Source organism: Mercenaria mercenaria, chromosome 16 (assembly GCF_021730395.1).
Source record: "Mercenaria mercenaria strain notata chromosome 16, MADL_Memer_1, whole genome shotgun sequence".
Taxonomy (NCBI): Eukaryota; Metazoa; Mollusca; class Bivalvia; order Venerida; family Veneridae; genus Mercenaria; species Mercenaria mercenaria.
In genome coordinates, this window is record NC_069376.1 from 40,428,606 (window position 1) to 40,451,897 (window position 23,292).

At 33.6% G+C, this 23,292-nt stretch overlaps 2 protein-coding genes across 2 annotated transcripts in view; both read left to right on the forward strand.

The window, feature by feature from the left end:
• Positions 1-23,292, forward strand: part of LOC123539959 (E3 ubiquitin-protein ligase UBR5-like) — a 243,411-nt gene that overhangs the window by 56,811 nt on the left and 163,308 nt on the right. The gene's annotated exons all lie outside the window — the stretch shown is intronic.
• On the forward strand, positions 514-21,700 carry LOC128549315 (uncharacterized). The gene is made up of 8 exons (XM_053525895.1): positions 514-567; positions 1,094-1,283; positions 2,466-2,658; positions 12,881-12,913; positions 14,076-14,123; positions 17,664-17,682; positions 19,609-19,810; positions 21,678-21,700. Exons 1-8 carry the CDS (start codon positions 550-552, stop codon positions 21,698-21,700), a joined length of 726 nt encoding a protein of 241 aa, XP_053381870.1. The 5' UTR covers positions 514-549.

Genomic DNA, 23,292 nt, shown 5'->3' on the forward strand with positions numbered 1-23,292 from the left:
CATTAGATTTACAACATATCAAAATTTTCGGGAATATACTACACATAGATTACAGGATGTATCAATTTTCTAATTGTTAAAATACCACCAGAAAATACCACCAGTTAAGCTATGATACTGAGTTTACAACTGCTCTATGCTTGACTATCTGTTTCATGCATTTATTCGTCATTTAAAGTTTAGGAAGTATATCATGAAAATACAGAAATATTTGGTAAACAAACAACATCTTTCAACGGACGGATAGCTCAGTGGTTTGCACACTGGCCTTCTAATCCTGAGGTCGGGGGTTCGATCCCCGGCAGCTACTCGGGAATTTTCAGAAACGCTTTTCAGTGTTTCCCACCCTTGCGTGTATCAGTGCTATACACTGGGCACGTTAAAGAACCAGGCTGTCTATTCGCAACGAGCTAGGCTAAGTTAGCCGGATTCATTTCAAACAACTGTTACATTCTATAATTTGGTTTTGTTTGATTTTTTTCTCAAAAGATATTGGACTAACCGTTCTTTTTATTCCACTTAACGAAGTTTTATTTTTATGTTTACAGCATGGACAACGGTTATTCCGTAAGTTAAGCTTAAATACTTTCTCTTCGTTTTTTTTTTGAGTCACATTCTAAAGGACCCAATGGTATTTTACTGAAAGCAATTTTTATCAGAATAGCCCTTATTCGATTTTTACTGACGCCTACCTACAATCATTTCCATGTAGCTCATTTTAGCTTTTGCGTTCTTATTAGACTGAAACACTACACGTTACAGAATGGTCGGATTATTAAATAATTATAGTGGTTTTATGGTTATTATGCAGACAGATAGATACATGTTTTAAGAATTCTAAATAAAAACACTTCATTAGGTATTTTCATAATACTTCAATATTCTCCAGAAAATAAAACTATCAACGCTTTTCTTTATTTCAACTTGTCATTTCTTATAATCCAAACTTGTTTTTTGTTTACCTTTATATTCCTAAGTAAGCTTAGTTAAGGAAGTTTTATTATTTTAAGAACTACATTTACACTACTGTCACTAGTCTAATGTTATTATTTTAAACCTATTTTATAAAAAAAACTCCCACTCTTTGTTTTAGGTATTATTACATCTTCATGACAAAAGCAAAGAAGCGAAAGCATTTGCCGGCGCACTAGAAGCGTTTATCTGCGACTACACATTCCTTCGGCAAGAAATTGATTCCAATGTGAGGCACTTGCCATTGGTTGTCATAGTCGCATCATCTTGTTCCCGCGAAGTGCTGCAAGAAATTGATCAAGGCATAACGTGTAACTATTCTTTAATCGATTTCAATAGCATACTTAAACAATTCATCATACAGTCATTTATCGCATGTTTGACCGCGGTATTACACTAGTGTTAATAAATATTTGACTTTGAACTCGTTTTAAGTATAAAAGACGTTGGTCGAATTGACTTAGGTCTTTGATCGACAAAGAAAGAAGAAGTTTTAATTTTTCAGCCGGAAAAGCTAACATGTTATAAAATGAAAATCACATTGATTTTGTGTCTTTCCACACTGAATTTATTAAACTCGTGGAATAAATTTGATAAAACGATTGGCAGAGCGTTGCATTTTATTAGTTTATTCAACTCGTTTAATAGATTCAGTATGACAAGGCACGCATGCAATACCCTTTTTGAGCTAATCCAAATGACGTATCAACATACAAAGTAAGTAAGATGTTGGTAACACCTATAGTGTAAATAAAAAGAGTAAAGAAAATAAGATGGGATATAACAGACAGCATATCATATGTAAATACTAGTAAATTGGCATCTGAATGTATAAGGAGTGTGGTCTTAATACAGCAAAGTGCTTATAAGCGTAGAAATAAATACGTATTCGCGATTTATTCAGGTGGATATATTATCTGTGCTACATGTATACTTTTATGTCGCTCTAAAATTGACTATGTGAAATTTTGTTTTCACATGAAAAAAAAAAAAAATCGAAGCTTGTACATTTGTATACAATGTACTTTATATTCAGTTTAAACATACATGTTTATTTTGCTTTCAGATGCAAAACTCTGTGTGTACTTTTTGGTTGCGGGTTTACCCGCTACCAAAGTTACAAGTGTAATTCTGACAATCATATTAAGCATCTTTATTTTATTCCAAATCACTTCCAAAAGATGTTCATGTGCTACGCAAAACAGTTCCATTCATGAACAATGCGGATGAATTATCAATGATCAAGCAGTTCTGATTCAACCTGTATCCATTCACACTGACCATTTGAATTACGTAAGATCTATCAATGATAAGGTTTTCCATGGTTACATCACAAGCTAGGTCAGGCAGAGTTCATCTTGGATATGACACGCATTTGTATATTTGTTTCTCATTTATTCATGTATATTTATAGATTGACATTTAAACAGAAAATAAATCTTCTAACAAAACCCGCAACCACCAGACATCTCAAGGCTTTGATTTTCTTTTAGATCAATCTCATCAAGGTGTGGTAATTATTGTCTACTTTCGAACTCATCCTTCCGAGCGGATTGCAAAAATTGAGAACAACTTCGAAGTTATAAAATGTGTAATTGGAATGGACTTCAAAGACGGGACTTTGGAAAATTTTGCAGGCGCTAAACCAGAAAATGATACAGCTCGAAAGAAAATAAGATCTGCGTGGTGAGTGTCTTTCAGTTGTCTAACATTTATTTATAGGCCCTTGTAAGAAAAGTTAAGTGTTTTTGTTTTAAAATGCGGTATTTAGATGTACTAAGTCATTATTGATGGCGGTCAACCTTTAGTTTTCAGGTTACCGGGTACGCGTCAAAGAAAGCTCAAATAAACCTAGTAAAAAGTAGAGGCTGATGACTGGAGTCCTTTCAGAATGTTAAATCAGATTGATTAGGTGTCCGGCTATTATATAATACACTTGATACCAAGCCTAAACATTATCAAGAAGGGAATTTTCTAAAGCGTCAATATGTAATAAGATGAAAATATTTGATATTAATGAAATATCAATTTGGATGATATCCTTGTAAGATATTGTTTTTACACATCGAAAATTTCCTTTATGAAATCTCAAATTGGACATTCGCACAAAACAATCGCATTTTTCCCCAGAAAGACTTTATTGTAGGCCTACCATTACGTAATCGGAATTATTTTACTTATCGCTTTCAACAGAAATATGTTTTAAATGTTTGTTTTGAATGTACACGTTTCATATTTTATTTAGTATTTCTTTATTTTATCATTTGTTTTTATCTGGCTGGCGACTTCCTTTTAAATGATATCACATAATTCAAATGAAGAAGTTTTATCAATATTGGTGAGATAAAAGGATTATTTAATGAAAATAAAAACGACAAACTGAGATTTTTTCTGTGTATTTCTTTTTCACTCAGAAAACATCATAATAATTATAGTGTAAAATCGGACATGCTTCCGAACATGTACATATAACATCTTTAATTTTAAGGAAAGTGTAACCATAATCTACATGATATTTTATGAGATACATATTTCTTCCTTTTTACATGCGCGACTAACACTTTGCAGAAAATTTAGAATTAGGCAACAATAGATTAGTGCACTAAATTCTTGCATGTCGGACAGGAAATTCCCTTGCTTTTGCAGGTCATGGAAAAATTAATCTTATTCCATAGGATGTAAGATGAAATGCTGCAATTTGTAAATGATTGCGTAAATTCATACGCTTCTGTTCTGAATAAATTACTGCTTACAAGAAAAGTAGTCGTTTAACTTTGTTTCTTTAATTAATTGAAGAATACGGCATGCAGGAAAAGGAATCGCGATCACTAGTAAAAGGTGTACATGGAAATATCCGAACCTCTGGTAACTGCTTTGCTTTAACTCAGTAGTGCCTCATTACCACCGTAACAGTTACCGTAGAGAAGTAAAAACATTTGTTTTGCCCACCACCGGATAAACAGATATTAGTGCGTAACGTCACGACGATCTCTCGTTTCATTTCATGAACATCTCATTTGAGTAAAATATTGCGTACATAAATATTATTTTGATAAAGTATTTTGAAAGCGTTTATATCTTAGCACAATTTGATTTACAACCTGCTGTCGTATTTTTATATACATTCAAATGGTATAGTTGTTATCAGATGTTTTTATCTTAGACTTGTACGAATTATGATGAACACGTGAGTGGACAGCAGACGACCAATTACTTCGGGGGTAATCTCAAAATAATTGCGCACTTTAATTTTGTCAGGCGTAGCAAATTCCAATACCTACATTTTGAGCTTCCTTAAATTTATTATAATCATACAATCAAGACAAGTCAGATACAGATGTCCATCACGGGTGGTAAGTGTGATCTATAACAAGAACCATTGGAAGCATAGAACGTGACCAAGCAAATAAAAAAAGAAATAAAAGAAAAACAAACAAACAAATAGCAGACACGGTTTGATTGAATCTGTTCACGAGAAATATGCAAAACCATTCACGCCCAGGCTAGCATCGGCTTAAGCAGAATTCTGAATGATTCCACTATATAAGAAAATATAACAACACTGAGTCCAAGTACGGAGAAACATTTTTTACAGTTGCCACGCAGCATTTAAAGACTGCTGTTGTGATAGAAAATAGAAAATAAAATCTATAAGATCATTTGGAATGTCACCAAGCAAAATAATAGATAACTCGGTTTGACTGAGTCTATTCTTGAAGGGCATTGAAATGTGCAACAACTCCCATGCCCATTCACGCCGGTTTAAGCGGAATTCTATTATTGTAAAACTGAATGGTCTCCATGATCTCAAATGACTAGAAAAATGCGATAATATGTGTTTTTCACTCTCTTTGCCCTGAAAACACATGCACTGAGTAACCATATGGCATGAGCATACAAAATCGCTTGCCTATTTTATTCTATATAAGTTCACAAATTTCCATTTTCATGAAGATATTTTGCGATATTTTTTGTCTTATCGAATTTAACAGCAAAAATGTAATATTTGTCATTTTCTATCAAATAGCTTTCCATCGTCTTCTGGCCAGATTCCAAATTTTACCGATTTTCCTTTGTATCTGTGCCTTTTTCATTTGAAATGTACTGGTCATCAACCGAAATGCTTGAAAATTGTATGGTTTTAACTTAATGCCAACACTTTTTAGTTTCGTGACATTTTCTGTAATGTATGTCAACATGTTAAAGTTGGCCATGAATAGCTGTCACGACATAATTTGCAATCAGTTTTCCTAACTGGAGCTTAGTTTTGCCCTTTTGTGTCAATTTCTACTCTGATCTGCACACAAAGTCTTAAAACTGTTTGATCTTACCTCTGACAGATAGAAATAAGCAACATTTAGACTATATATTTGCATTTTTGTTCTTTTTTTAGAAAAGAAACAAACAAACACGCGCACAACAGTAAAACTGTTATTTTTGTGTACTATCCATTTAAACAAAAAAGTTGCAACAAATTGCCATTTTTGAAATGATCATCAAATTTTGATCGCAACAGCCTATTTCTTTACCAATGTCCTCTTATAGGCAAGAACATACTAAATATCTGACCTTCTTTATTCCAGCGTATAAAATTGACAAATCTCAATGGCTACAGCGAACATCAGGACCCATTTTAAATGTCTATAACTTGCATTTTCTTGAAGAATATAGCGGCGGATAAAATATACAAACGTGGGGGTCATGTTTGATCCAATAAAACCATTTTCAGTCAAACACACAAACTGTAAAATCAGTTAAAATGAGATCCAAAATTATAGTGGTGTATGACCTTAAGATTCCGTAACATGGTCTGTCATGCTAATATTTCAATATGAAAATGCTTCCTAAATGTCAAGCGTAAGTCTGCCATGTGATTTCAGCAAATAAACGCAAAGAAAACATGGAAAAGAGCTCATCAAAGTAAATTAACAGTGGACTATTTGAATCCGCAGTTAAGCGACTATCATTGTTTTCGCGCCATTTTCCTTTTAGTGTCTGTATATCATATGCATAAATCAGCTTTAAGATATGGTCATATTTTTAATCGGAATGGCTCAGCAAGCAAATTATATGGAATTCCGTTTATCATAAGACTTTTGCAAAGGGCGCACCAGCACTAAAAGTAGATATTCAGGATAATATCGCTGCTAGAATGTCCAAACCCTCACGGTTCTGATTCTTCAGCTGATTGTTGCATCAGTTGCCCAGAACTAAGGACCTCAAGATCACACAGTCAATTGTCAAACTAGTACAAGACCAGGGCAAAACACACAAAACAGCCCTAGCAGCTGAAATATATCCTGTTTATGAGAATTATCCGATTCAGTTTATTTCAAGAAAAGCAAATATGAATTAAAACAGCTGTAAGCATAATATTTTTATCTGGCCTAGCTTGTTCAAGTATACACACGCACACTTTTGAGAAAACCCCTACATTTCTTATCGAACTTCCCTCGTCATAATTTGTACAAATCTCAGAGCAAACTCTGAAAACTCCAAAATGGGCAACTTTCTAGGACAAAACACGGTTGACAGGTAAGTAAACATTTCTCTTTATTTCGAATTAGAAATTTAACTTGTTTATATGCATTTTCAAAATACACATTATGATATGATTAGCAAAACTTATTTTACACACATTGAAGGCTGTTTTTGTAATAGTAGAACACAACGGTTACTGTTTTCCTCCGACCGGGGAGGGGATGTAATACGCATTGCATTTTGCATCATGCAGCATGTGTCTTGGATAAACATGAATTTAACTCTAAAATAACAAAAGATATTTATTTTTAATAATTTTCGCTGGTACAAGATTGTATCTACTGATAAAATGGCAAAAGTAAATACGTCAAGTGCTGTTCTGTCTAGTTAAAAACCGTCATGTCAAATTAAAGCGTGTCTAACTACATGTTGCTAATATGTTCATAATACAGATCGGAGGTACATACAGATTACGAAAAACTTAGAGGTACGTTCCAACGTAAGTCGTGTCTCCACTATCAATTGTTTCAAGATCTCAAGGGCAGTTATTAAATAGAAATATTTATTTCTGTGCACAATGTGTGTATCCATGGCTAGATATATAAATATAGCCATGCCATATACATAATAACAGAAAAATATCTATTATTTCTACTGCGGTCCATATATGTAGATCAACTTTCATTTGGTATGACATGGGCAGACGAATATCAGAAAAAGAAAGACTTTCGTCGTCACAATTCAAACATAAATATATGAAAGACTAAAAATATCACAATATATGGATAAAAATGATCTAAAGTATTATTCTATATAACTTAAATTGCTTTACTATCTGGTAAAATAAGGTTACCAATGCGAAGCCTTGGCAGCCCAAGCACGCATTACTGTACCTTATGTAATATACGAAGTAAATTTAAGAATTTAATATCTGGAACCTACTTTGGTTAAATATTATCATGAAACATCTGACAAAATGACTAGCTAAAAAATAAATCTTACAGAATATCATACAGGAATCTTAAAAAATGAGTAAAACAATAAAAGACACTTACCAGGTATTCTTTGACTTTTACATGTACATGTATATGCAAAATAATCTTTACCGAAACCTTTCACTTTTGGAATGTCAATACGTTTACTATCTGAATAAGACTACCCAACTGTCCCTATTGTCCAAAACAGTATTAACTTTCACACTAAATCTGGTAGGAAAGCGTACTAACAGGAATAAAGTGTTCTCTCATATAAGCAGGAGCAATGTTATTAAGCATCTTAAAGACATGACATAGAGTTATTTGTTTGACACTATTTGTCATTGGTAACCAGTTATGGCTACAAAATGTTCTGTTTTTTTATAATTTTTTCAGTCTTCGTACATTTACAGATATGATGGCATGGGCAATATTTTTCTACATTGTAAATTTACTTGTATTAAATTGGTCATCATATCAGCAACGAGTAGCATTACCTAGATGGCAACGAAGATTTCTTTTTTGAATTTGAATAAAATTGAAAGATAAAAGAAACTTAAATGTATGGGATGATGAGATCTCTTTCAGCTTCATATGATTATTAGGGTTTATAACGATAATTGCAAACATTGTCCTGTACGCACACTTTCAAAAAGACATCTTATGTGGTAAAATGTAAAAAAGTAAAAAGAATCTCTTTACAACCAACAGTTTCAAAAGTCATACTTCAAAAACAAAGAAAATATTCTTTATCAATATTGGACCTGGGGTTAAAATTAAAAATAAATCTGATTCTTTGTTCTATGTTACCTGTAGCATCTGTTTTAACTCTTGAGTTAAGGTATTGGACCAAACAGAAAACGCATAGTCAAAATGACATTGTATAAGGGGCAATAGATCTATAAGAAGTTTCCTTGTATGTTGCTTTGACTTTCCCTGTACTAAAATTTCCACATGGCATTTTCAGTTCACTATTCAAGTCCTCTCTAAAGAGACATTCTACATCATACTTATATTTGGTACTAACTAAAATTGCAGAGTCGTCTTCGTATAGTAGTAGTTTATGTTTTATGACAGTATCATTGACATAAATTGAAAAGAGAAAAATGCCTACTATTAACCATTGAGGACACCATTAGAATTATTTGCTTTTATTGACAATACACCTAATATATCAACTAAATAACTGAGGACTATTTGTATTAAGAGGTTAATATACGACTGGGTTGTGCCTTCTTGCCATAAGGGCACACTCAGTGTCATAATTGCCCTAGGGCCATTACGAAACTAGGTGTGCCATTATGGCTAGAAGGTACAACCAGCCGTTTATTGACCTTTTTATTATATACATTCGCTTCATATATATCTTGGTATTTTCATTTCACATATTTTCCAAAAACTTAAAAACATTATTTGTACTGCTTTTTATCAACAATGCCATCAATATTTGACAATCGATCTGAAAATGATACAGCGCCCTTCCAACAGCCATAATAACGTTGCTACATGACGTCAACATCAGAACGCGCTGACGTTCCGATTACCCGGGGCCATTATAATTATGGCGCGTGAGGCGCACTGCGCCATTATGGATTCGTCAACAGAGGCCGTAATAACCGTTTTAAAGGACTTTTTTGTTACTATTTATAGTAACGTATATAATAATGGCCATTATGCGATCACCATTTTCCTATTTACTGCCTGTATGTCTATAATAATAATAAATAGCTGTGTTTCTTTATATTATATAAAATTGACGTATTTCCAATGTCCGCAGCACACATCAGGACCCATTTTAAATGTTTCTTACTTACATTTTCCTGCAGAATATTGTCAGTGCTGGATAAAATCAGAAGATAAGTGGGGTAATGTTTGATGAAAAAAATCAGTCAAACACACAAACTACAAAATCAGCTAAAGATGAAACCCGAAATCGTAGTAGTGGTTTAGGCGTAAAAATATTGTTTGTTTTCGGTATCCCGACCTACCCTAAATTTTTGGCCCGACCCTAAATGTTTTTATGGCCTTGCAGAATTTTTTTTTTTCAACTTTTTAACAAAAACTTGAATACTGCATTTTATATGCTTTAAACATGGCCAGTGATGTTAGAAATCAACTTACTGATACTCTAAAGGCATAACCCCCTTATCTGTATTCATTTTGTGACATAAAAACAATTTCGGAAAAGTCTCCCTTAATAATCTTAATTAAACAAAATAAAAAAAAATAAAAAAAAAAAATAAAAAATCCGACCTACCTACCCTAATTTTTTTGAGCATGTTACCAGAAACAAAGATTTTTTTAGGCCTTATGATCTAAGTTTCCATGAACAATTCTGTCATGTCGTTATTTCATTATGAAAATGCTACATACATGTCAAGCATAGATCTGTCACGTGATTTATGCAAAGAATACATAGAAAATAAGAAAATTGGCACATCAGATCAAAAAAGATTAACTGAGGACTATGTTTATCTGCCATTATGCGACTAACTTTTTTTCGCGTCATTTTCCTATGTAAGGTCTGTATGCCTCCAGGAACAAGTGGAAATTAAAATGTACTGGAATCGTCAACACACAAACATACCCGCCAGTTTCTGCAGACATTAATACACACACACAAAAAAAAAAATTGTGTGCAAACAAGGTAATTCGTGTGCTGTTAATACATTATTTTCATTTTTGAAATGCTTACCCAGGGACATATATGTATTTCTGCGCAGATTGACATCTTGTGGCTGCGTCTTATTTCTTTAATGAAAAACCTCTTCTTGTAGCATAAAAGATGCAATCTAATCCATAAAATATTTTGCGCCATATGCACTGCCCCCAACAATGTTCGTACTCATTCTCCGCTTTCAGAAGTCAGCATCGATTCAGTTTTTATAGATAACCATGAATGTTTTAGAATCGTGTGTTACTTGTGCGATTGTTTGTTTTAGGAATCACATTAGTTTTGGCAAGTATTAGTCAGTATGTTTGAATCTAATTTCTCGGAGAATTTATATAAAAAGCTTGAAAGCTTGTCATTATGTTCGTACTCATCCGTACTCGAAGTGCGCTAGTACTCTAAAGGATTCGAAAGTTATTATTCTTAAAATTGTGCTCCTGTTGACCAACTTTTTGAGTAATATGCAAAATTATTGGTATTGACATATTTTTGATATCAAGATAAAAATCGTTTAAAAACCTTCATTACGTGTTTTTGTAGTGTTGTTGATTTCTGGGCCCTGGTTATGGATATTTCAAACAGGTTTACCGTTTCCAAGAACAACAGAATGGAAATTCAGAAATGTAAGGTCATCACATATGAAAACAATACAATTAGTCGTCGTGTTATGTTTTTATACAAGAATAGCGAAAATAGAGGTTTGTTTTGTGCGTCTGCAAAAGCCCGCGGGAATGTTTGTGACCGAGACCGAAGGTCTACAGACGTCAATACACAGAAAGCATGTATTATCCCTGTATTATCCGTACATTCAATATATAAGTAATAGTTTCGCCGCATTTAGTGATTAGACCTTTGAACACTCGTCTGTGACTTCGTTAAGAGTTTGTAACATCCTTGGTTAGTGTTGATCATGTTACTAAATAGATATCGGCTGTGTTAAAGAAAGCAGTTGCCTAAAAAATATTCTACAGGTTAAAATTGGCATTACATTTATCATTGAGTGTCCGTAACAACTTAAGAAACGTATAATTTTAACTGTTTACTGCTTTTTTTACTCAAGAGCAGGCGAATAATATTCAAAATTTAATGTTTGACTTAATGTATGTTTTTAGATTTTATATCTAAATACGGTTTAATATAGGGTTATCGATGTAACTACCATACATGTAACTAATCTCAGCCAGGTCATATTGAGCGATACCGTAACCAATCGTCATTGAAAAATTTGTTTAGACACGACTTACATCGGAACGAACCCCTCCTAAAGTTGGTAATAAAAATTCATATTCATATATCGTAACACTTGAAGACTATTAATAGCACAAGTTGTGCAAAAACATGCATGGCGTTTTTAAATTGCACTTCATTAAATGTATTAACTGATGATAAGTTCACGTTGTAACGAGGCGGTAGAATAAAATACTTACTTTATAGTTTAGTTTTCTTCGTATGTTGATCTTATCTTAATCCAGTTTGATTTATTAGCTTACCTGAGTCAAACGCTCATGGTGAGCTCTTGTGACCGATCAATGTCCGTCGTGTGAAGTGCGTTGTCCGTCGTAATGTCCGTCAACATTTTCTAAAAACATCTTCTTGAAAACCACTTGGCAGATTTACACCAAACTTCACAGAAATGGTCCTTGGATGCCCCCTTTCAAAATTGTTCAAAGAATTGTTTCCATGCAGAACTCTGGTTGTGAAAGGAAAATATTTGAAAATATTCTTGTCCAAAACCGCAAGGCATGTGACATTATCTAATAGCCCTTTATGAAGATTGTTCAAATTGTGTCCCTGGGGTGAAAAGAGGCCCTGCCCAAGGGGCCCAAGTTTTACACAGACTTGCATAGGAAAAACACTTTAAAATCTGCTTGGTTATATACATAAGACATGGGCCTTTGGTGCTTTGTATGAAGCATTGACTTGTGGTCCTCTACCAAGCTTGTTCAAATTATTACCCTGGGGTGGAAAGAGTCCTACCCTGGAGGGTCTCTAGTTTTACATATACTTATACAGGAAAAAAAGCTTTAAAAATCTTCTTGACTGAAAATGCAAGGCATAGGCTTTTGATACATTGCCTTGTGTTCCTTTACCCAATTTGTTCAAATTATGCATAAGGCCTAGGCCTTTGATATTTGGTATGTAGCATTGCCTAGTGGATCTCTAACAAGATCACTGGAGTGCAAAGAGGCCCTGCCCTGGGGTCATATCAGTTATTTATTTATTTATTACACCAGATTTATACAGCGCCCTTTACATGATGCGCTTTACATATACTGCAGCCACACAGGGCGCGAAATCATCCTCTACTAGTACAGACACACAGCGATCTGACCAGAGGGACAGAGTGAGATAAAGCTCCCAGAACAGAGAGAACTTTTCAGATACAGACGTGTCCGGCTAACTTAGCCTAGCTCTTTTCGAATAGACTGTCTGGTTCTTTAACGTGTCCAGTGTATAGCACCGATACGTCATTCCTGGGAAGAACCAGTATTGGCCTCTAGTTAGGTGGGAGACACTCAAGAGCATCTCAGAAATAAAAAAAAAACAAAAAAAAAAAAACAAAAAAAAAAAAAAACACACACGACGGTCACAAATTATTTTGCATATTTAGAAAAATAAATAATACCTGTTTTCAGCAACGAGCAATGTATGGATTTGATTATGTCACGGATTAATACCAAATTAATAATTTACATGAATCACTTTGGCATGAAGCCATTCATCTAGGGCTTGATAGCTTTGGCTTTCATATGATTTTGTTTGATCAATTTTCTTTTTACAGCGAAGAGAATCGTACAAGATATCCACCAATAGCGTGAGCTAACATTCATTTTATTTTACCTTGCATATTTCCCTGTACGAAATCCCTTTACTGCGGCGGTGTTAACCTTATAACGTTATGATGACAGATTTGGAAATAGCAGTCGCCACTCACATATTAGAAAATGACGGCACGTCACATATTATTTGGCATAATATAGGCTTCGGGAAAGAGTGCTACCAAGATTGATCTACTGTTTTATATAATATAAAATACATTGCAGAATCAAACAATATTACTTTTACTGATTAGATGGCTACTCACCCCTAAAGTTTTTACCCAACTGTGCTTTAATATTATTAATGTATAATTATTAGACAAATGTATAAATGGTGAAACTGCTCATGCTCGTATAGTGAAGTTATATCTAGAACAATTTTCTAATCGCCTCAACCAAAAATAATTAGGGTAGCTTAGGAAGAATACGTATTCTGTGACTTCAAAATTGACATTGACTTCTTGGTATGTATTAGTCGGCTGCCCGTATAGGTCCGCGCATAAGTTAAGTAACAGTTGCCTAAATGTTGTAAAATTATCACTTTCATAATATAGAAATGTAAGCAGGTTAAAATATATTTGTGTAATTCAGTATCTGGTAGAAGGGTCAAGATCACGCAGCAGATAGTCAGCTTCTGTATTTTTTTAATCTCTTTAATTTCTTGTATTCCTTTCCTCGTCAGTGTTATGGGTTCGAAAATACTTTGAATGTTTCGGTAGCAAAACTTGATGAATATTTTTTATATAAAATTTCATAGCTGTTTTATTGTCTCTTGGGTAGTATCATTTTGTACGTTTGTCATATTTTGAAATGGGCAACCTCACAATTTTCTTCATGCCTTTTAAATGCTTTTCCTAACAGGGTATATGAGAAAGGTGAGTTAAGCGTATTGAATCTAAAATTTTACATTCAACGAACTCTTTCAATAATATTTGTTCTACAGCGAAACAATTCAATAAATATAAAATTTAATAACATTAAATGCGGTTCTTACATCCGTCTTTACAGATATGTTTAGAACAAAAACACTTACATGTTTTATAATGATTCTTATTTTGTTCCACATGTGATAAATCGTATATATTTGCTATGACTTTCCTATACAACTAGGTTATATTTATATATGTTAAGATTATTTTTGACCATTTCTTTTTAAAGCAGAGAGCACCGAGCACAAAGAACAATAGAAATGGGTCCTTCAACAGAGTAAGATCATTTTCAATATATTTTACATCAACAGAAACTAACTTTTCAACAATATCAATTTGTGCAAAGACATCATTTCTTTCATTTTATGACATTTACCCATTTTAAAATTTAAACGAGAAGTTTTAACGATACAGCGGTGTAGATATTGACTTTTCACTAATCCATGGTCAAATATCAATCTGGATTAAAATGAATTCTCATATGACAGAAAGAAAAAATCATTTTATTTTTGTAAAACTTTTCTAGCCTTATAATGAAATTCACAAGTCTGTCAATTGTCTATATAAGTAATAGCATAACATGATTTTGTTGAGATGTTCATATGTTTTTAACATATTTTTAAATATGTGAGAAAGATTGTACCTTCGGCATTCATTGATATATTCATACGCAGAAGAACTCTAAACTCTGGTTATTCTACGATAAACCCAATTTTGATACTTATTATTTCCTTAATAAACCGAGTTTGGAGTTCTTATGCGTATAAGCATTTGGCCTTCATGATATATATCTACACATAAGATCGACAAACGAGGGTTATAGTACGATAAACCTTATGTAGATATTCTAACACGACTTGTTTCAAGTAAGACGAGAATCAGAGGAATATTTTCATCAAACGTAAATTAGTACTGTGTGCTACGCCGCAGCAAAATACGGTACGCGCGCAGCATAGATCGAGGTAGGTTAATTGCAAAATAACACGAGATAGATTTTGCAGGGTATAAGCCGGTCGTGTTAGAATTTAGAAATAATAAGTTCCAAAGTGTATCGCAGAATAACCCGTTTTTTGAATTCTTATTTCACAAAGGTCGTATGCCTGAGTAAAATATTGTTTCGCATAAGAACGAAAAACTCGGGTTATTCTACAATAAATCACAATTGGGAACTTGTTATTTCGATTCTAACACGACATATTTGCAACAACAGTGTTAGAAAAAACGATATAAATTACACTTCGTGCAACTTGAAATTTCCTCCATGTATTCTCCCCAATGTTGCAGCACATATTGTGTGACATGCATGGCCATCAAATCTTTCGTCAATTACCTCCAGTCCCCAAAACCATGGCAAATCTCGCAGTTTTGTTGTTTGTTGCGTTTTGCAGCCGACCTTTGTTGTTGTTGTTGTACACGGATATTATGATTTTAGGTAGTTTCCAGCCTTAGATACGAACTGGCCTTAGACAAAAAGGCAAGTGTCAAAACTGAATGCCCTGTTTTCATTCAAAATGATATTCAATGCGGATTTTGTGCTTTGGTGCTATGTAATGGACATTTAAAAAACTTCTTACAAGCATTCAGCCGACCTTAACGGAATTAGTGTCCTGAAGTTGGTCAGAAGCGAAACTGCGAATGTTGATGAATGTTGATTGCTGGCTCTTTGTGCAAATGTCGAAACAACAGAGGCCTAATTCAGAAAGGAGTACTGAAAAAAAGTAATCGGTTGACATGACAGATAGTTTTGTTATGTAGAATAGGTACAGGCGAGGTTTGTATTCAAGGCACTGTGCAATGTTGGACCACTGCTTTTCCCCTAATGTTTTGCCACAAGGCCAAATATGGTAATATTTTGGAAAATTGGTCCATATTTTTGCGAACCTATGTTTCACCATTAGCTACGTATGGACTACAGAGTCTTATAAATGGCGAATATTTCTATTGGACTTAAAGAAAGCATACAGATACATGATAACTATCTGCTTTATTTCTTTCAAATCTCATTGTTTTGTAGTTGATTTCTGCTGAATCGGAGGAAGACTGTCTCCGGCCGGCTAGCGAAAAGTCCAAAAACTAGCATCTGCTACATTACGCTAGTATTTACAAACGTCACGTGACTTTCATTCATGAAAAGAATTACGAGCGCGGGCAGAACAGCCAAAAACAACCCTTTTCATGCACATATTTTATCGCAAAATAACCGTGGATTGATTTTCTTCTGTGTGTAAGTAGGTTATTTGCTAGTCGTGTTAGAATGAAAGATATTGACAACGATACTGAGATGGCGTTAGACATAATGGGGAACCGTACATAGGCTAGCTGATATGTCTTGCGTTTTTTGGAGTGTCAAAATGTATATCAACTTTGAGATATCAGTTCTTAAATCCATCCTAACAAAAAAAAAGTCCTAGGCTTTAAATAATATTTATATTCTCAACGTTGAGATATGCAGTGCTACCAGATATACCTTAAAAGCCATTTTCATTGTAAATTTAGAATCTAAAATCAACATAGACCTAAGGCTATGTTTTAATTAAAACAACCAAGTGTATAAATATTAATATGCAAATTTGTAGTCATAACTCGGTCGTAACTTATGATCAAAACAAGATCTCATGTCACCTTAATTGGAGTGTTCTTTATCGCCGTATCATCTTACCATAGTACTATCACAGAGTTCACGTAGCTAATAATACGGAAAAAATTTAAACCCACAGGTCATCCAACATGACAAAACTGGAAGTGTTGTAGGTTCGGTTTGACCACAGTTCATGTTCAGTACCGACTAACAATTTCATAAATTTGTGGGTTTGTGAAAGTGGACTGTTTCTGAACATGCAACGATTAATCAATAATTGCCTTTCAGTATCATTCGGCAATCTGTAGCAAGTCATTTGATAACAGCTGGATCAATTTTTAAGAGATTTAACTACATTTGAAACTTTAATCTTTCATGGAGCAAATACCTGTTCCGTTCAATAATTGATTTATGTTAGATACGTATCCTATTCTGTTTTCATCATTAAAACCAATCACTTGTTGCTTAATGTAAGATAAACTTGTAATCTCATACTGCGACATTGTTGAATTAATCAAAATAATTTAACATAAAATAATTTAGAAAACAATTTTCGTCCCAAACTTACCGATTTACGGTTAAACTTTTCGTAATAAATGCTTACAAAATGAAGAAAATGTTATACATATTTAAATTTTGACAGTTGGTGTTAGGTGTAGGATTTCTTTCCGTTTAAACCTCTTTGGTATCATTGAAGTGCTTTAAATCTAACAGTTCCTGAATTGTTTTCTCAGAATATAAGAATTTCAAATTATTTCACCCCAAACATGAGGACTTAAAATTCCTACCACCATTACCTTTTTTATCAAAATAAGTATTGAACAAATCCAAAAAAAAAAAGAAAAAGAAAAAGAAAAGAAAAATCTGCTGTTCCACTTCAGCTAAATTCAAATTTATCAGGGTTGATACAAATACATGTATCAAGTTAACATCAGTTCAAAATAACACTGATCAATAAATGCAAATACAAATGTACCTCGAAATAATAACCAGCATATAGCAGTTCTCCAGCCGACATGTCCTTTTTATTCAACAAGCTATCCAGAACTAAGACATTAGGCTTATTCCAAAATACAGCACTTAACCGACGTTGCTAACCTTCAAATTCAAACATCAGAAGACATTCATGGCATTCCATTGTTTGATATATATCCGGTATACGATTCCCCGCCATCTTAGTTTCGTTATTATGTTATTATTTATACATACACAACTAATGTAAATTATTTCCTCTTACAGGATGGAGCAAGGAAAAACGGCAAGTGCAGTTTCTGTATTCTTAATCAATGAAAACCGCTTTTTAAAAAATAATTTGAAATAATGTCGTGCTATAACTTATTTGGGCTTCTTAGTAATAATTGTAAGTAATAGAATTACGACAATAACTTTATTACGACACACAAATAATCTACTTATTTCATACATGTTTGTATGTAGAAAACAAGAACTATACAATTCTTTTTTAACATAACATTTCTTTTTCAAATCTTGCTTAAAGCACAAGAGACCAGAATGGCTCCCCTTGCTTTTTCAGGGCGACATATTAACTACGTGAATAAGACATTCTACTTACTATCAAGGTTATATTTATTCATCATTTGACTTTGTGTTGAACTTTCTTTTATAATTTATATCAAAATTTATGTTAAGGAGGTAGGTTACCTTGTTACAAGAGTAAATTCAAATTAGTTGAAACGCAGCATTATTTTGCATTTCGTGTAATATGAAGTTTTAACTGCTACAATTTCAATTTCGTTTGTCTCTGTCCCTTCAAGTTCAGTTTTAATCCAGGTTTGAAGAACATGACCCTCCAAAGATATTTCATATTGAAAGAAGAAGGAAAATACGGATATTTAACACTTTTCATTGTATTTTAGTTTTATTGATATCCGTAGAAGTCTGCATAATTGATAATTTTACTAGCATGCACATTAGCTTTCTAATATAAGCTTAAAATGTATATGTCGCGGGGCTCGTGTTTCCATGGTAACGCATTTTCTCTCATTTTTAAACAACTATGTATAAAAATAGGGGTTTTCGACGGCTTCAGTGCCATTCTGTTAATGACCAACATGGAATATTTGGGTAATATTATTAGCAAAATACCAAGCACTTTATATGGTACCCTATTTTTCTTAAAGTTTAAAGTAACCATGGCAACAGAGATGTTTAAAATAGCTTATATCTTGTTTTTTGTCGTAATTTCTTATAAAAAATAATGAATAAGATTATCTTTCTAGTTGATTTAGCTTTAAAACATATAATTTCTAACGTAAGTAATATTTTCGTGTTATTTGCATTTATTCAAACAAATTTCACAGCTTAGAATACTTACAGCAGTACCCCTCGTCTGGCATTTTTCATGGAAAAATCGTTAAGCATGCTGCTAATATTCTCATAGATATTGTTGAAATGAAAATAAAAAGCCGAAGCTGTGTTTCTTAAATAGACCAGTGTCAACGCTTTTGAATTTTACATTTAGATACATAGGTCACGGGCTTCGTTTCCATGGTAACATCAATTCAATTCAAGAAACCACAATTTTCTACTGAAATTTGAATAATTTTAGATCTTACTTTTAGTAAATAAGTAACAAATTATCAACGGAACCTGAAAAATAGGTATTACAAATCAAACTGCGAGATCTTTTATTTGAAAATGGCCGTAACAAGTAACCTTTACCCAACTATACTCCAAATAACATTGGTTACCATTATCCATTTTCTTACATTCCGCATAACATTTCGTTATAACTACATAAAAGAAGCAAAATATTGATTATTATTCAGAGCAAAAGACTCATAAAAAATATTTCAGCAAATAATGGTTATTTAGAAATAGTTAAAATAAAGAAAATGCACAGAATTACGTACTTTCAAGATAAAAGCTATTAACTTTGCGCGGTAACTGACACGTAACGTCATGCCGTCAATGACGTCATTTTAAGACAACATTGTTTTGAAGCGTTTCTGCGGCAATTTATTCATTTTTTCTGCATTATTAAACCATAAAGCATCGGATCGAAGACAGGTTCATGATTTTTTTTCAGAAGAATGAATATACAAACACATTTAGTTTGTCGTAAACGTCGTCGTAAATCGTCACGTTAGCTTCCGGTTGGACATGCGCACATACAAATATGAAGGTAACCTACCTCCTTAATGATTGTCTCATGTATATTTAGGTTTTGCTATATGACCCTGAAGAGAGAGAGACATCTACTGCGTTTACCAAAGCTTTGGGAAAATTCATTACTGAGCTACGATTTCTGCATTTTAAGGATGCAACAGAAGAAGAAAAGAATTCGTACCCTATTGTAGTTGTTGTTCGAAGCACTACAGTACGTTTTGATGAAGATTTAAAGCAAACAACTACACATTTAGAAGGTGAGTTTTGCAGTCTTCTTTGATTCTACGTTAGTAGGTTTCTGTGACTTATACATGCAATATAAAGTTATTAATCAAGCGATGCCATATTGGTCTTGTTATTTGTCCAAGGGTTGTTGTATTGGCCCAAGGCCACAGGCCGAGGGCCAATACGTCTGCCCGGGGACAAATAATAAGGCTTATATGAAGCCGCTTGATTAATTATAATTTCATTATTCAACTTTTGAACATTGGCGGTGGTAACCTTACGGCAGTTATTAATGTTGAAGATCAAAAATTGTGTTTTAAGCATTATCATTTTGCTAGTAAACCAGAATGGGTTGTAAGAAGGTATGTATGAATAATTTGGAAAGATATATGTTTTGACATAATCAGCAATAACTGGAACTTAAAACCGCGGAGTACCTTGATTCGCGGCTATTTTTGTCTGCTTACTAGTCACGCGAGATTTGCATTCACGCACCGGAAATTACGTTAGCATTTACAAAGAATGTTACTCGACCTGACGATCTTTCCAATTTTAAGAAGGCAAATGCATTGAATATTAAGCTTTCATGGTAATTTTCCTTTACACTATTCCCTAAATATAGCCACTAAAAAAAAGACACATTTTACACCCTAAAATGGTATTTCCTTCGTCTGCTTTGTTTACATTTTATCAATGGAGGTCACGTGACACAAGCTGTGATGAATAACGGATACGTAAAAGGGGTTTTCATGTACCTATAACTCTTAGCAACTTCTTCCCAGCTTTTTTTCAAACTTTCTGATTAATCCTCAGCCTATCAGAATAGATATAGGCTATTACAGACTCTATTACGTTCCCAAATAGGGCACAATGTAATGGAATGGTAAAAACAAAACCCATGTCAACATTGGAATCGATTAGATTCATTGCATTGTCGTAAGAGTAACTAAAAGAGGGGGATTTTTCCTATGTCCTAACTGTGTAAGTCTGGAAGAACAGAAACTATTTTGTTAGAGATTTGAACTGTTAATGTTTTAATTTTTTTGTGAATCATTTTAAAAGCAAAAGCATTGAAAATCATGAAAACCACATTGATTACAATATTTGACCTTTGAGTCATGTGATTCAAGTCCCAGGATACTGTGATGTCATATCTGCGAAATCAAGGTTTGCAGACGACTGGCATAATTTATTAGACATGAATATTAAGGACTAATCCCAGTCTAATCTACATCGAATGAAATTAGTTGGAATAATGTACGTGGTGGAGGATAAATGTATTTAATCAAATATGTTAACATTTTCATATGACAACTGTTATTTATTGAGTTTGCGCTGAATTTATATTAACTCCGCGAATCACTGTACGCCGAGGATATATTTCTGACGTGAACAGGAACTTGTTTGTTCAATATAACGAATAAGCCGAATGTATTGTTATAATCTACAAACACGTAAACTTCGACATAGAACGTCCGACCAGCCTTACTTAGTTCTTGTACATGAACATGTTAGATAATATTTTTGTCAAAAATATAAAAACTATTGTAATGTTTATGTTTTTATGTAAAATGGCGTCATTCAAAAATCTACTTCGTATTGGCCTTCCCTTTTGAACAAATCAGAATACTTGAATTCTATATTGGCCCTGTTTTCTCGCACTGGCTCTGCTTTTTTTTCATACTGGCTGAGTTATGCTTTGTATTACCTCTACTTGTTTCATATGTTGTGCGAAATTGATCCTATACAGTATGTAATATTGTAAAGTTGAATAATAAACCTTGAAATAGATGCAATAGTTTTTGTAGTATAATGCTAGCAACCATAGATGTCGTATTGAATATTCTTGCATGTAAATTTCATTAAAGTTCTGACTCATATATCTGTTTATTTTGTCAGGTGACACAGTACCTATTAAGTGAATCCATTGAGAAGAACGTTCATTTGGCAAATATTAGGTTTACTAATTGTTACCTACAGTTATACATGTTAAACAATGAATTGTTTATAGATCACTTATTTACAATCTAATGAATTAATTTATTGGTTAATCTCCTTAGTATTGGGGCCAATAAGGTCGGCCATGCATACTTATACTGTTTTCATAGGTACCAAATTGTTTGATAGGGCCAACTCTTTCATAATAAAAAAATGTTCCCAGGAAAATACTCTACTATCGATCTATATATGATTTCACTGTTTCTATGTCAACCGTTCATTTTTGAAAAGGACAACCATAAAGATGATAATTCATGTAACTTTAATTTTTAGATGTAATTTCAACAAAACATACAACAACATCCATCTTCATAATATTATGATCATACAGCTGGTATATGCAGTCTAAGCCAGAGTTCAGCTAGAGTAGCCAGAGTTTAACTAGAGTAGCCAGAGTTCAGCCAGAGAAGCCAGAACTCTGGTTACTCTGACTGGCCTGAGGTTAGCCAGAGTAGCCAGAGTTCAGCCAGAGTAGCCAGAGTAACAAGGCCCCGTGTTCACAAAACATTTTCAGTCAAAGCTGAGACGATTTCCTAAAATTGGTATTAATATTTCAATCTCAAACTCAGTTGAGATCAAAAAATGTTTTGTGAACACGGGCCAGGATTTTATTTGCTCTGGTTACTCTAGCCAGAATTCAGCCAGAATAGCCAGAACTCTGGTTACTCTGGCTGGTCAGAGTAGCAAGAGATCAGATAGAGTTCAGTCAGAGTGGACAGTGTTCTGGCTACTCTGGCAGTCTAGAGTAACCGGAGTAGCAAGAGATCAGATAGAGATCAGCCAGAGTAGGTACAACTTTGGTTACTCTGGCTGACCAGAATAGCCAGAGTTCAGCCATAGTAGCCAGAGTTCAGCCAGCGTTTCTAAGATTTTAGCATGTTCGCCAGAATAGCCAGAGTAACCAGGCCCCGTGTTCAAAATTTTTTTTAAATCCTAGTTGAGTTTGATTTTGAAACTTAATATGTCATTTCTATCTAAATAGCATGTTTAAAACTGAATTTCAAGTTAATAACTATTTTCAAGTGGCTATTTAGTATTTATGGTCAATTCCAGTTGGAACTTAACCTTGAAGATTTCCTAAAATTGATACTAAAATTACAAACTCAAACTCAGCTGAGATCGAAAATTGTCTTGTGAACATTGGCCAGGATTTCATTTGTTCTGGTTACTCTGGTCAGCCAGAGTCGCCAGAATAACCAGGGTTTCATTTGCTCTGGCTACTTTGGTTACATGATACATGATATTCATGTGTTAAGAGAGTAAGAGCAATAATATAAGCAGCTATGTTAAAAATGAATAAATAAAAAAGCAGGATGATGACATTAGTACATATACGAGTCTAGGCCACATGTGGAGCACTGAAGGTTCACACTGTCTTTAATGTTATTTTGGAAGGCGTTCCAGTGTCTGATCGTGCTGGGAAATGGAGTTCATATGATATTTTGTTCTTGAAGATGGAATGATAAAATTTAAATTTCTAGAGGCTGTCAGGTGGTTATGATCTACAGAGACGAGG

Coding starts and splice junctions, on each gene's coding strand:
- LOC128549315 (XM_053525895.1), top strand. Junction 2,659..12,880: donor AAGAAAATAAGATCTGCGTG/GTGAGTGTCTTT, acceptor TTCTTTTTACAG/CGAAGAGAATCGTACAAGAT. Junction 12,914..14,075: donor ACAAGATATCCACCAATAGC/GTGAGCTAACAT, acceptor TTCTTTTTAAAG/CAGAGAGCACCGAGCACAAA.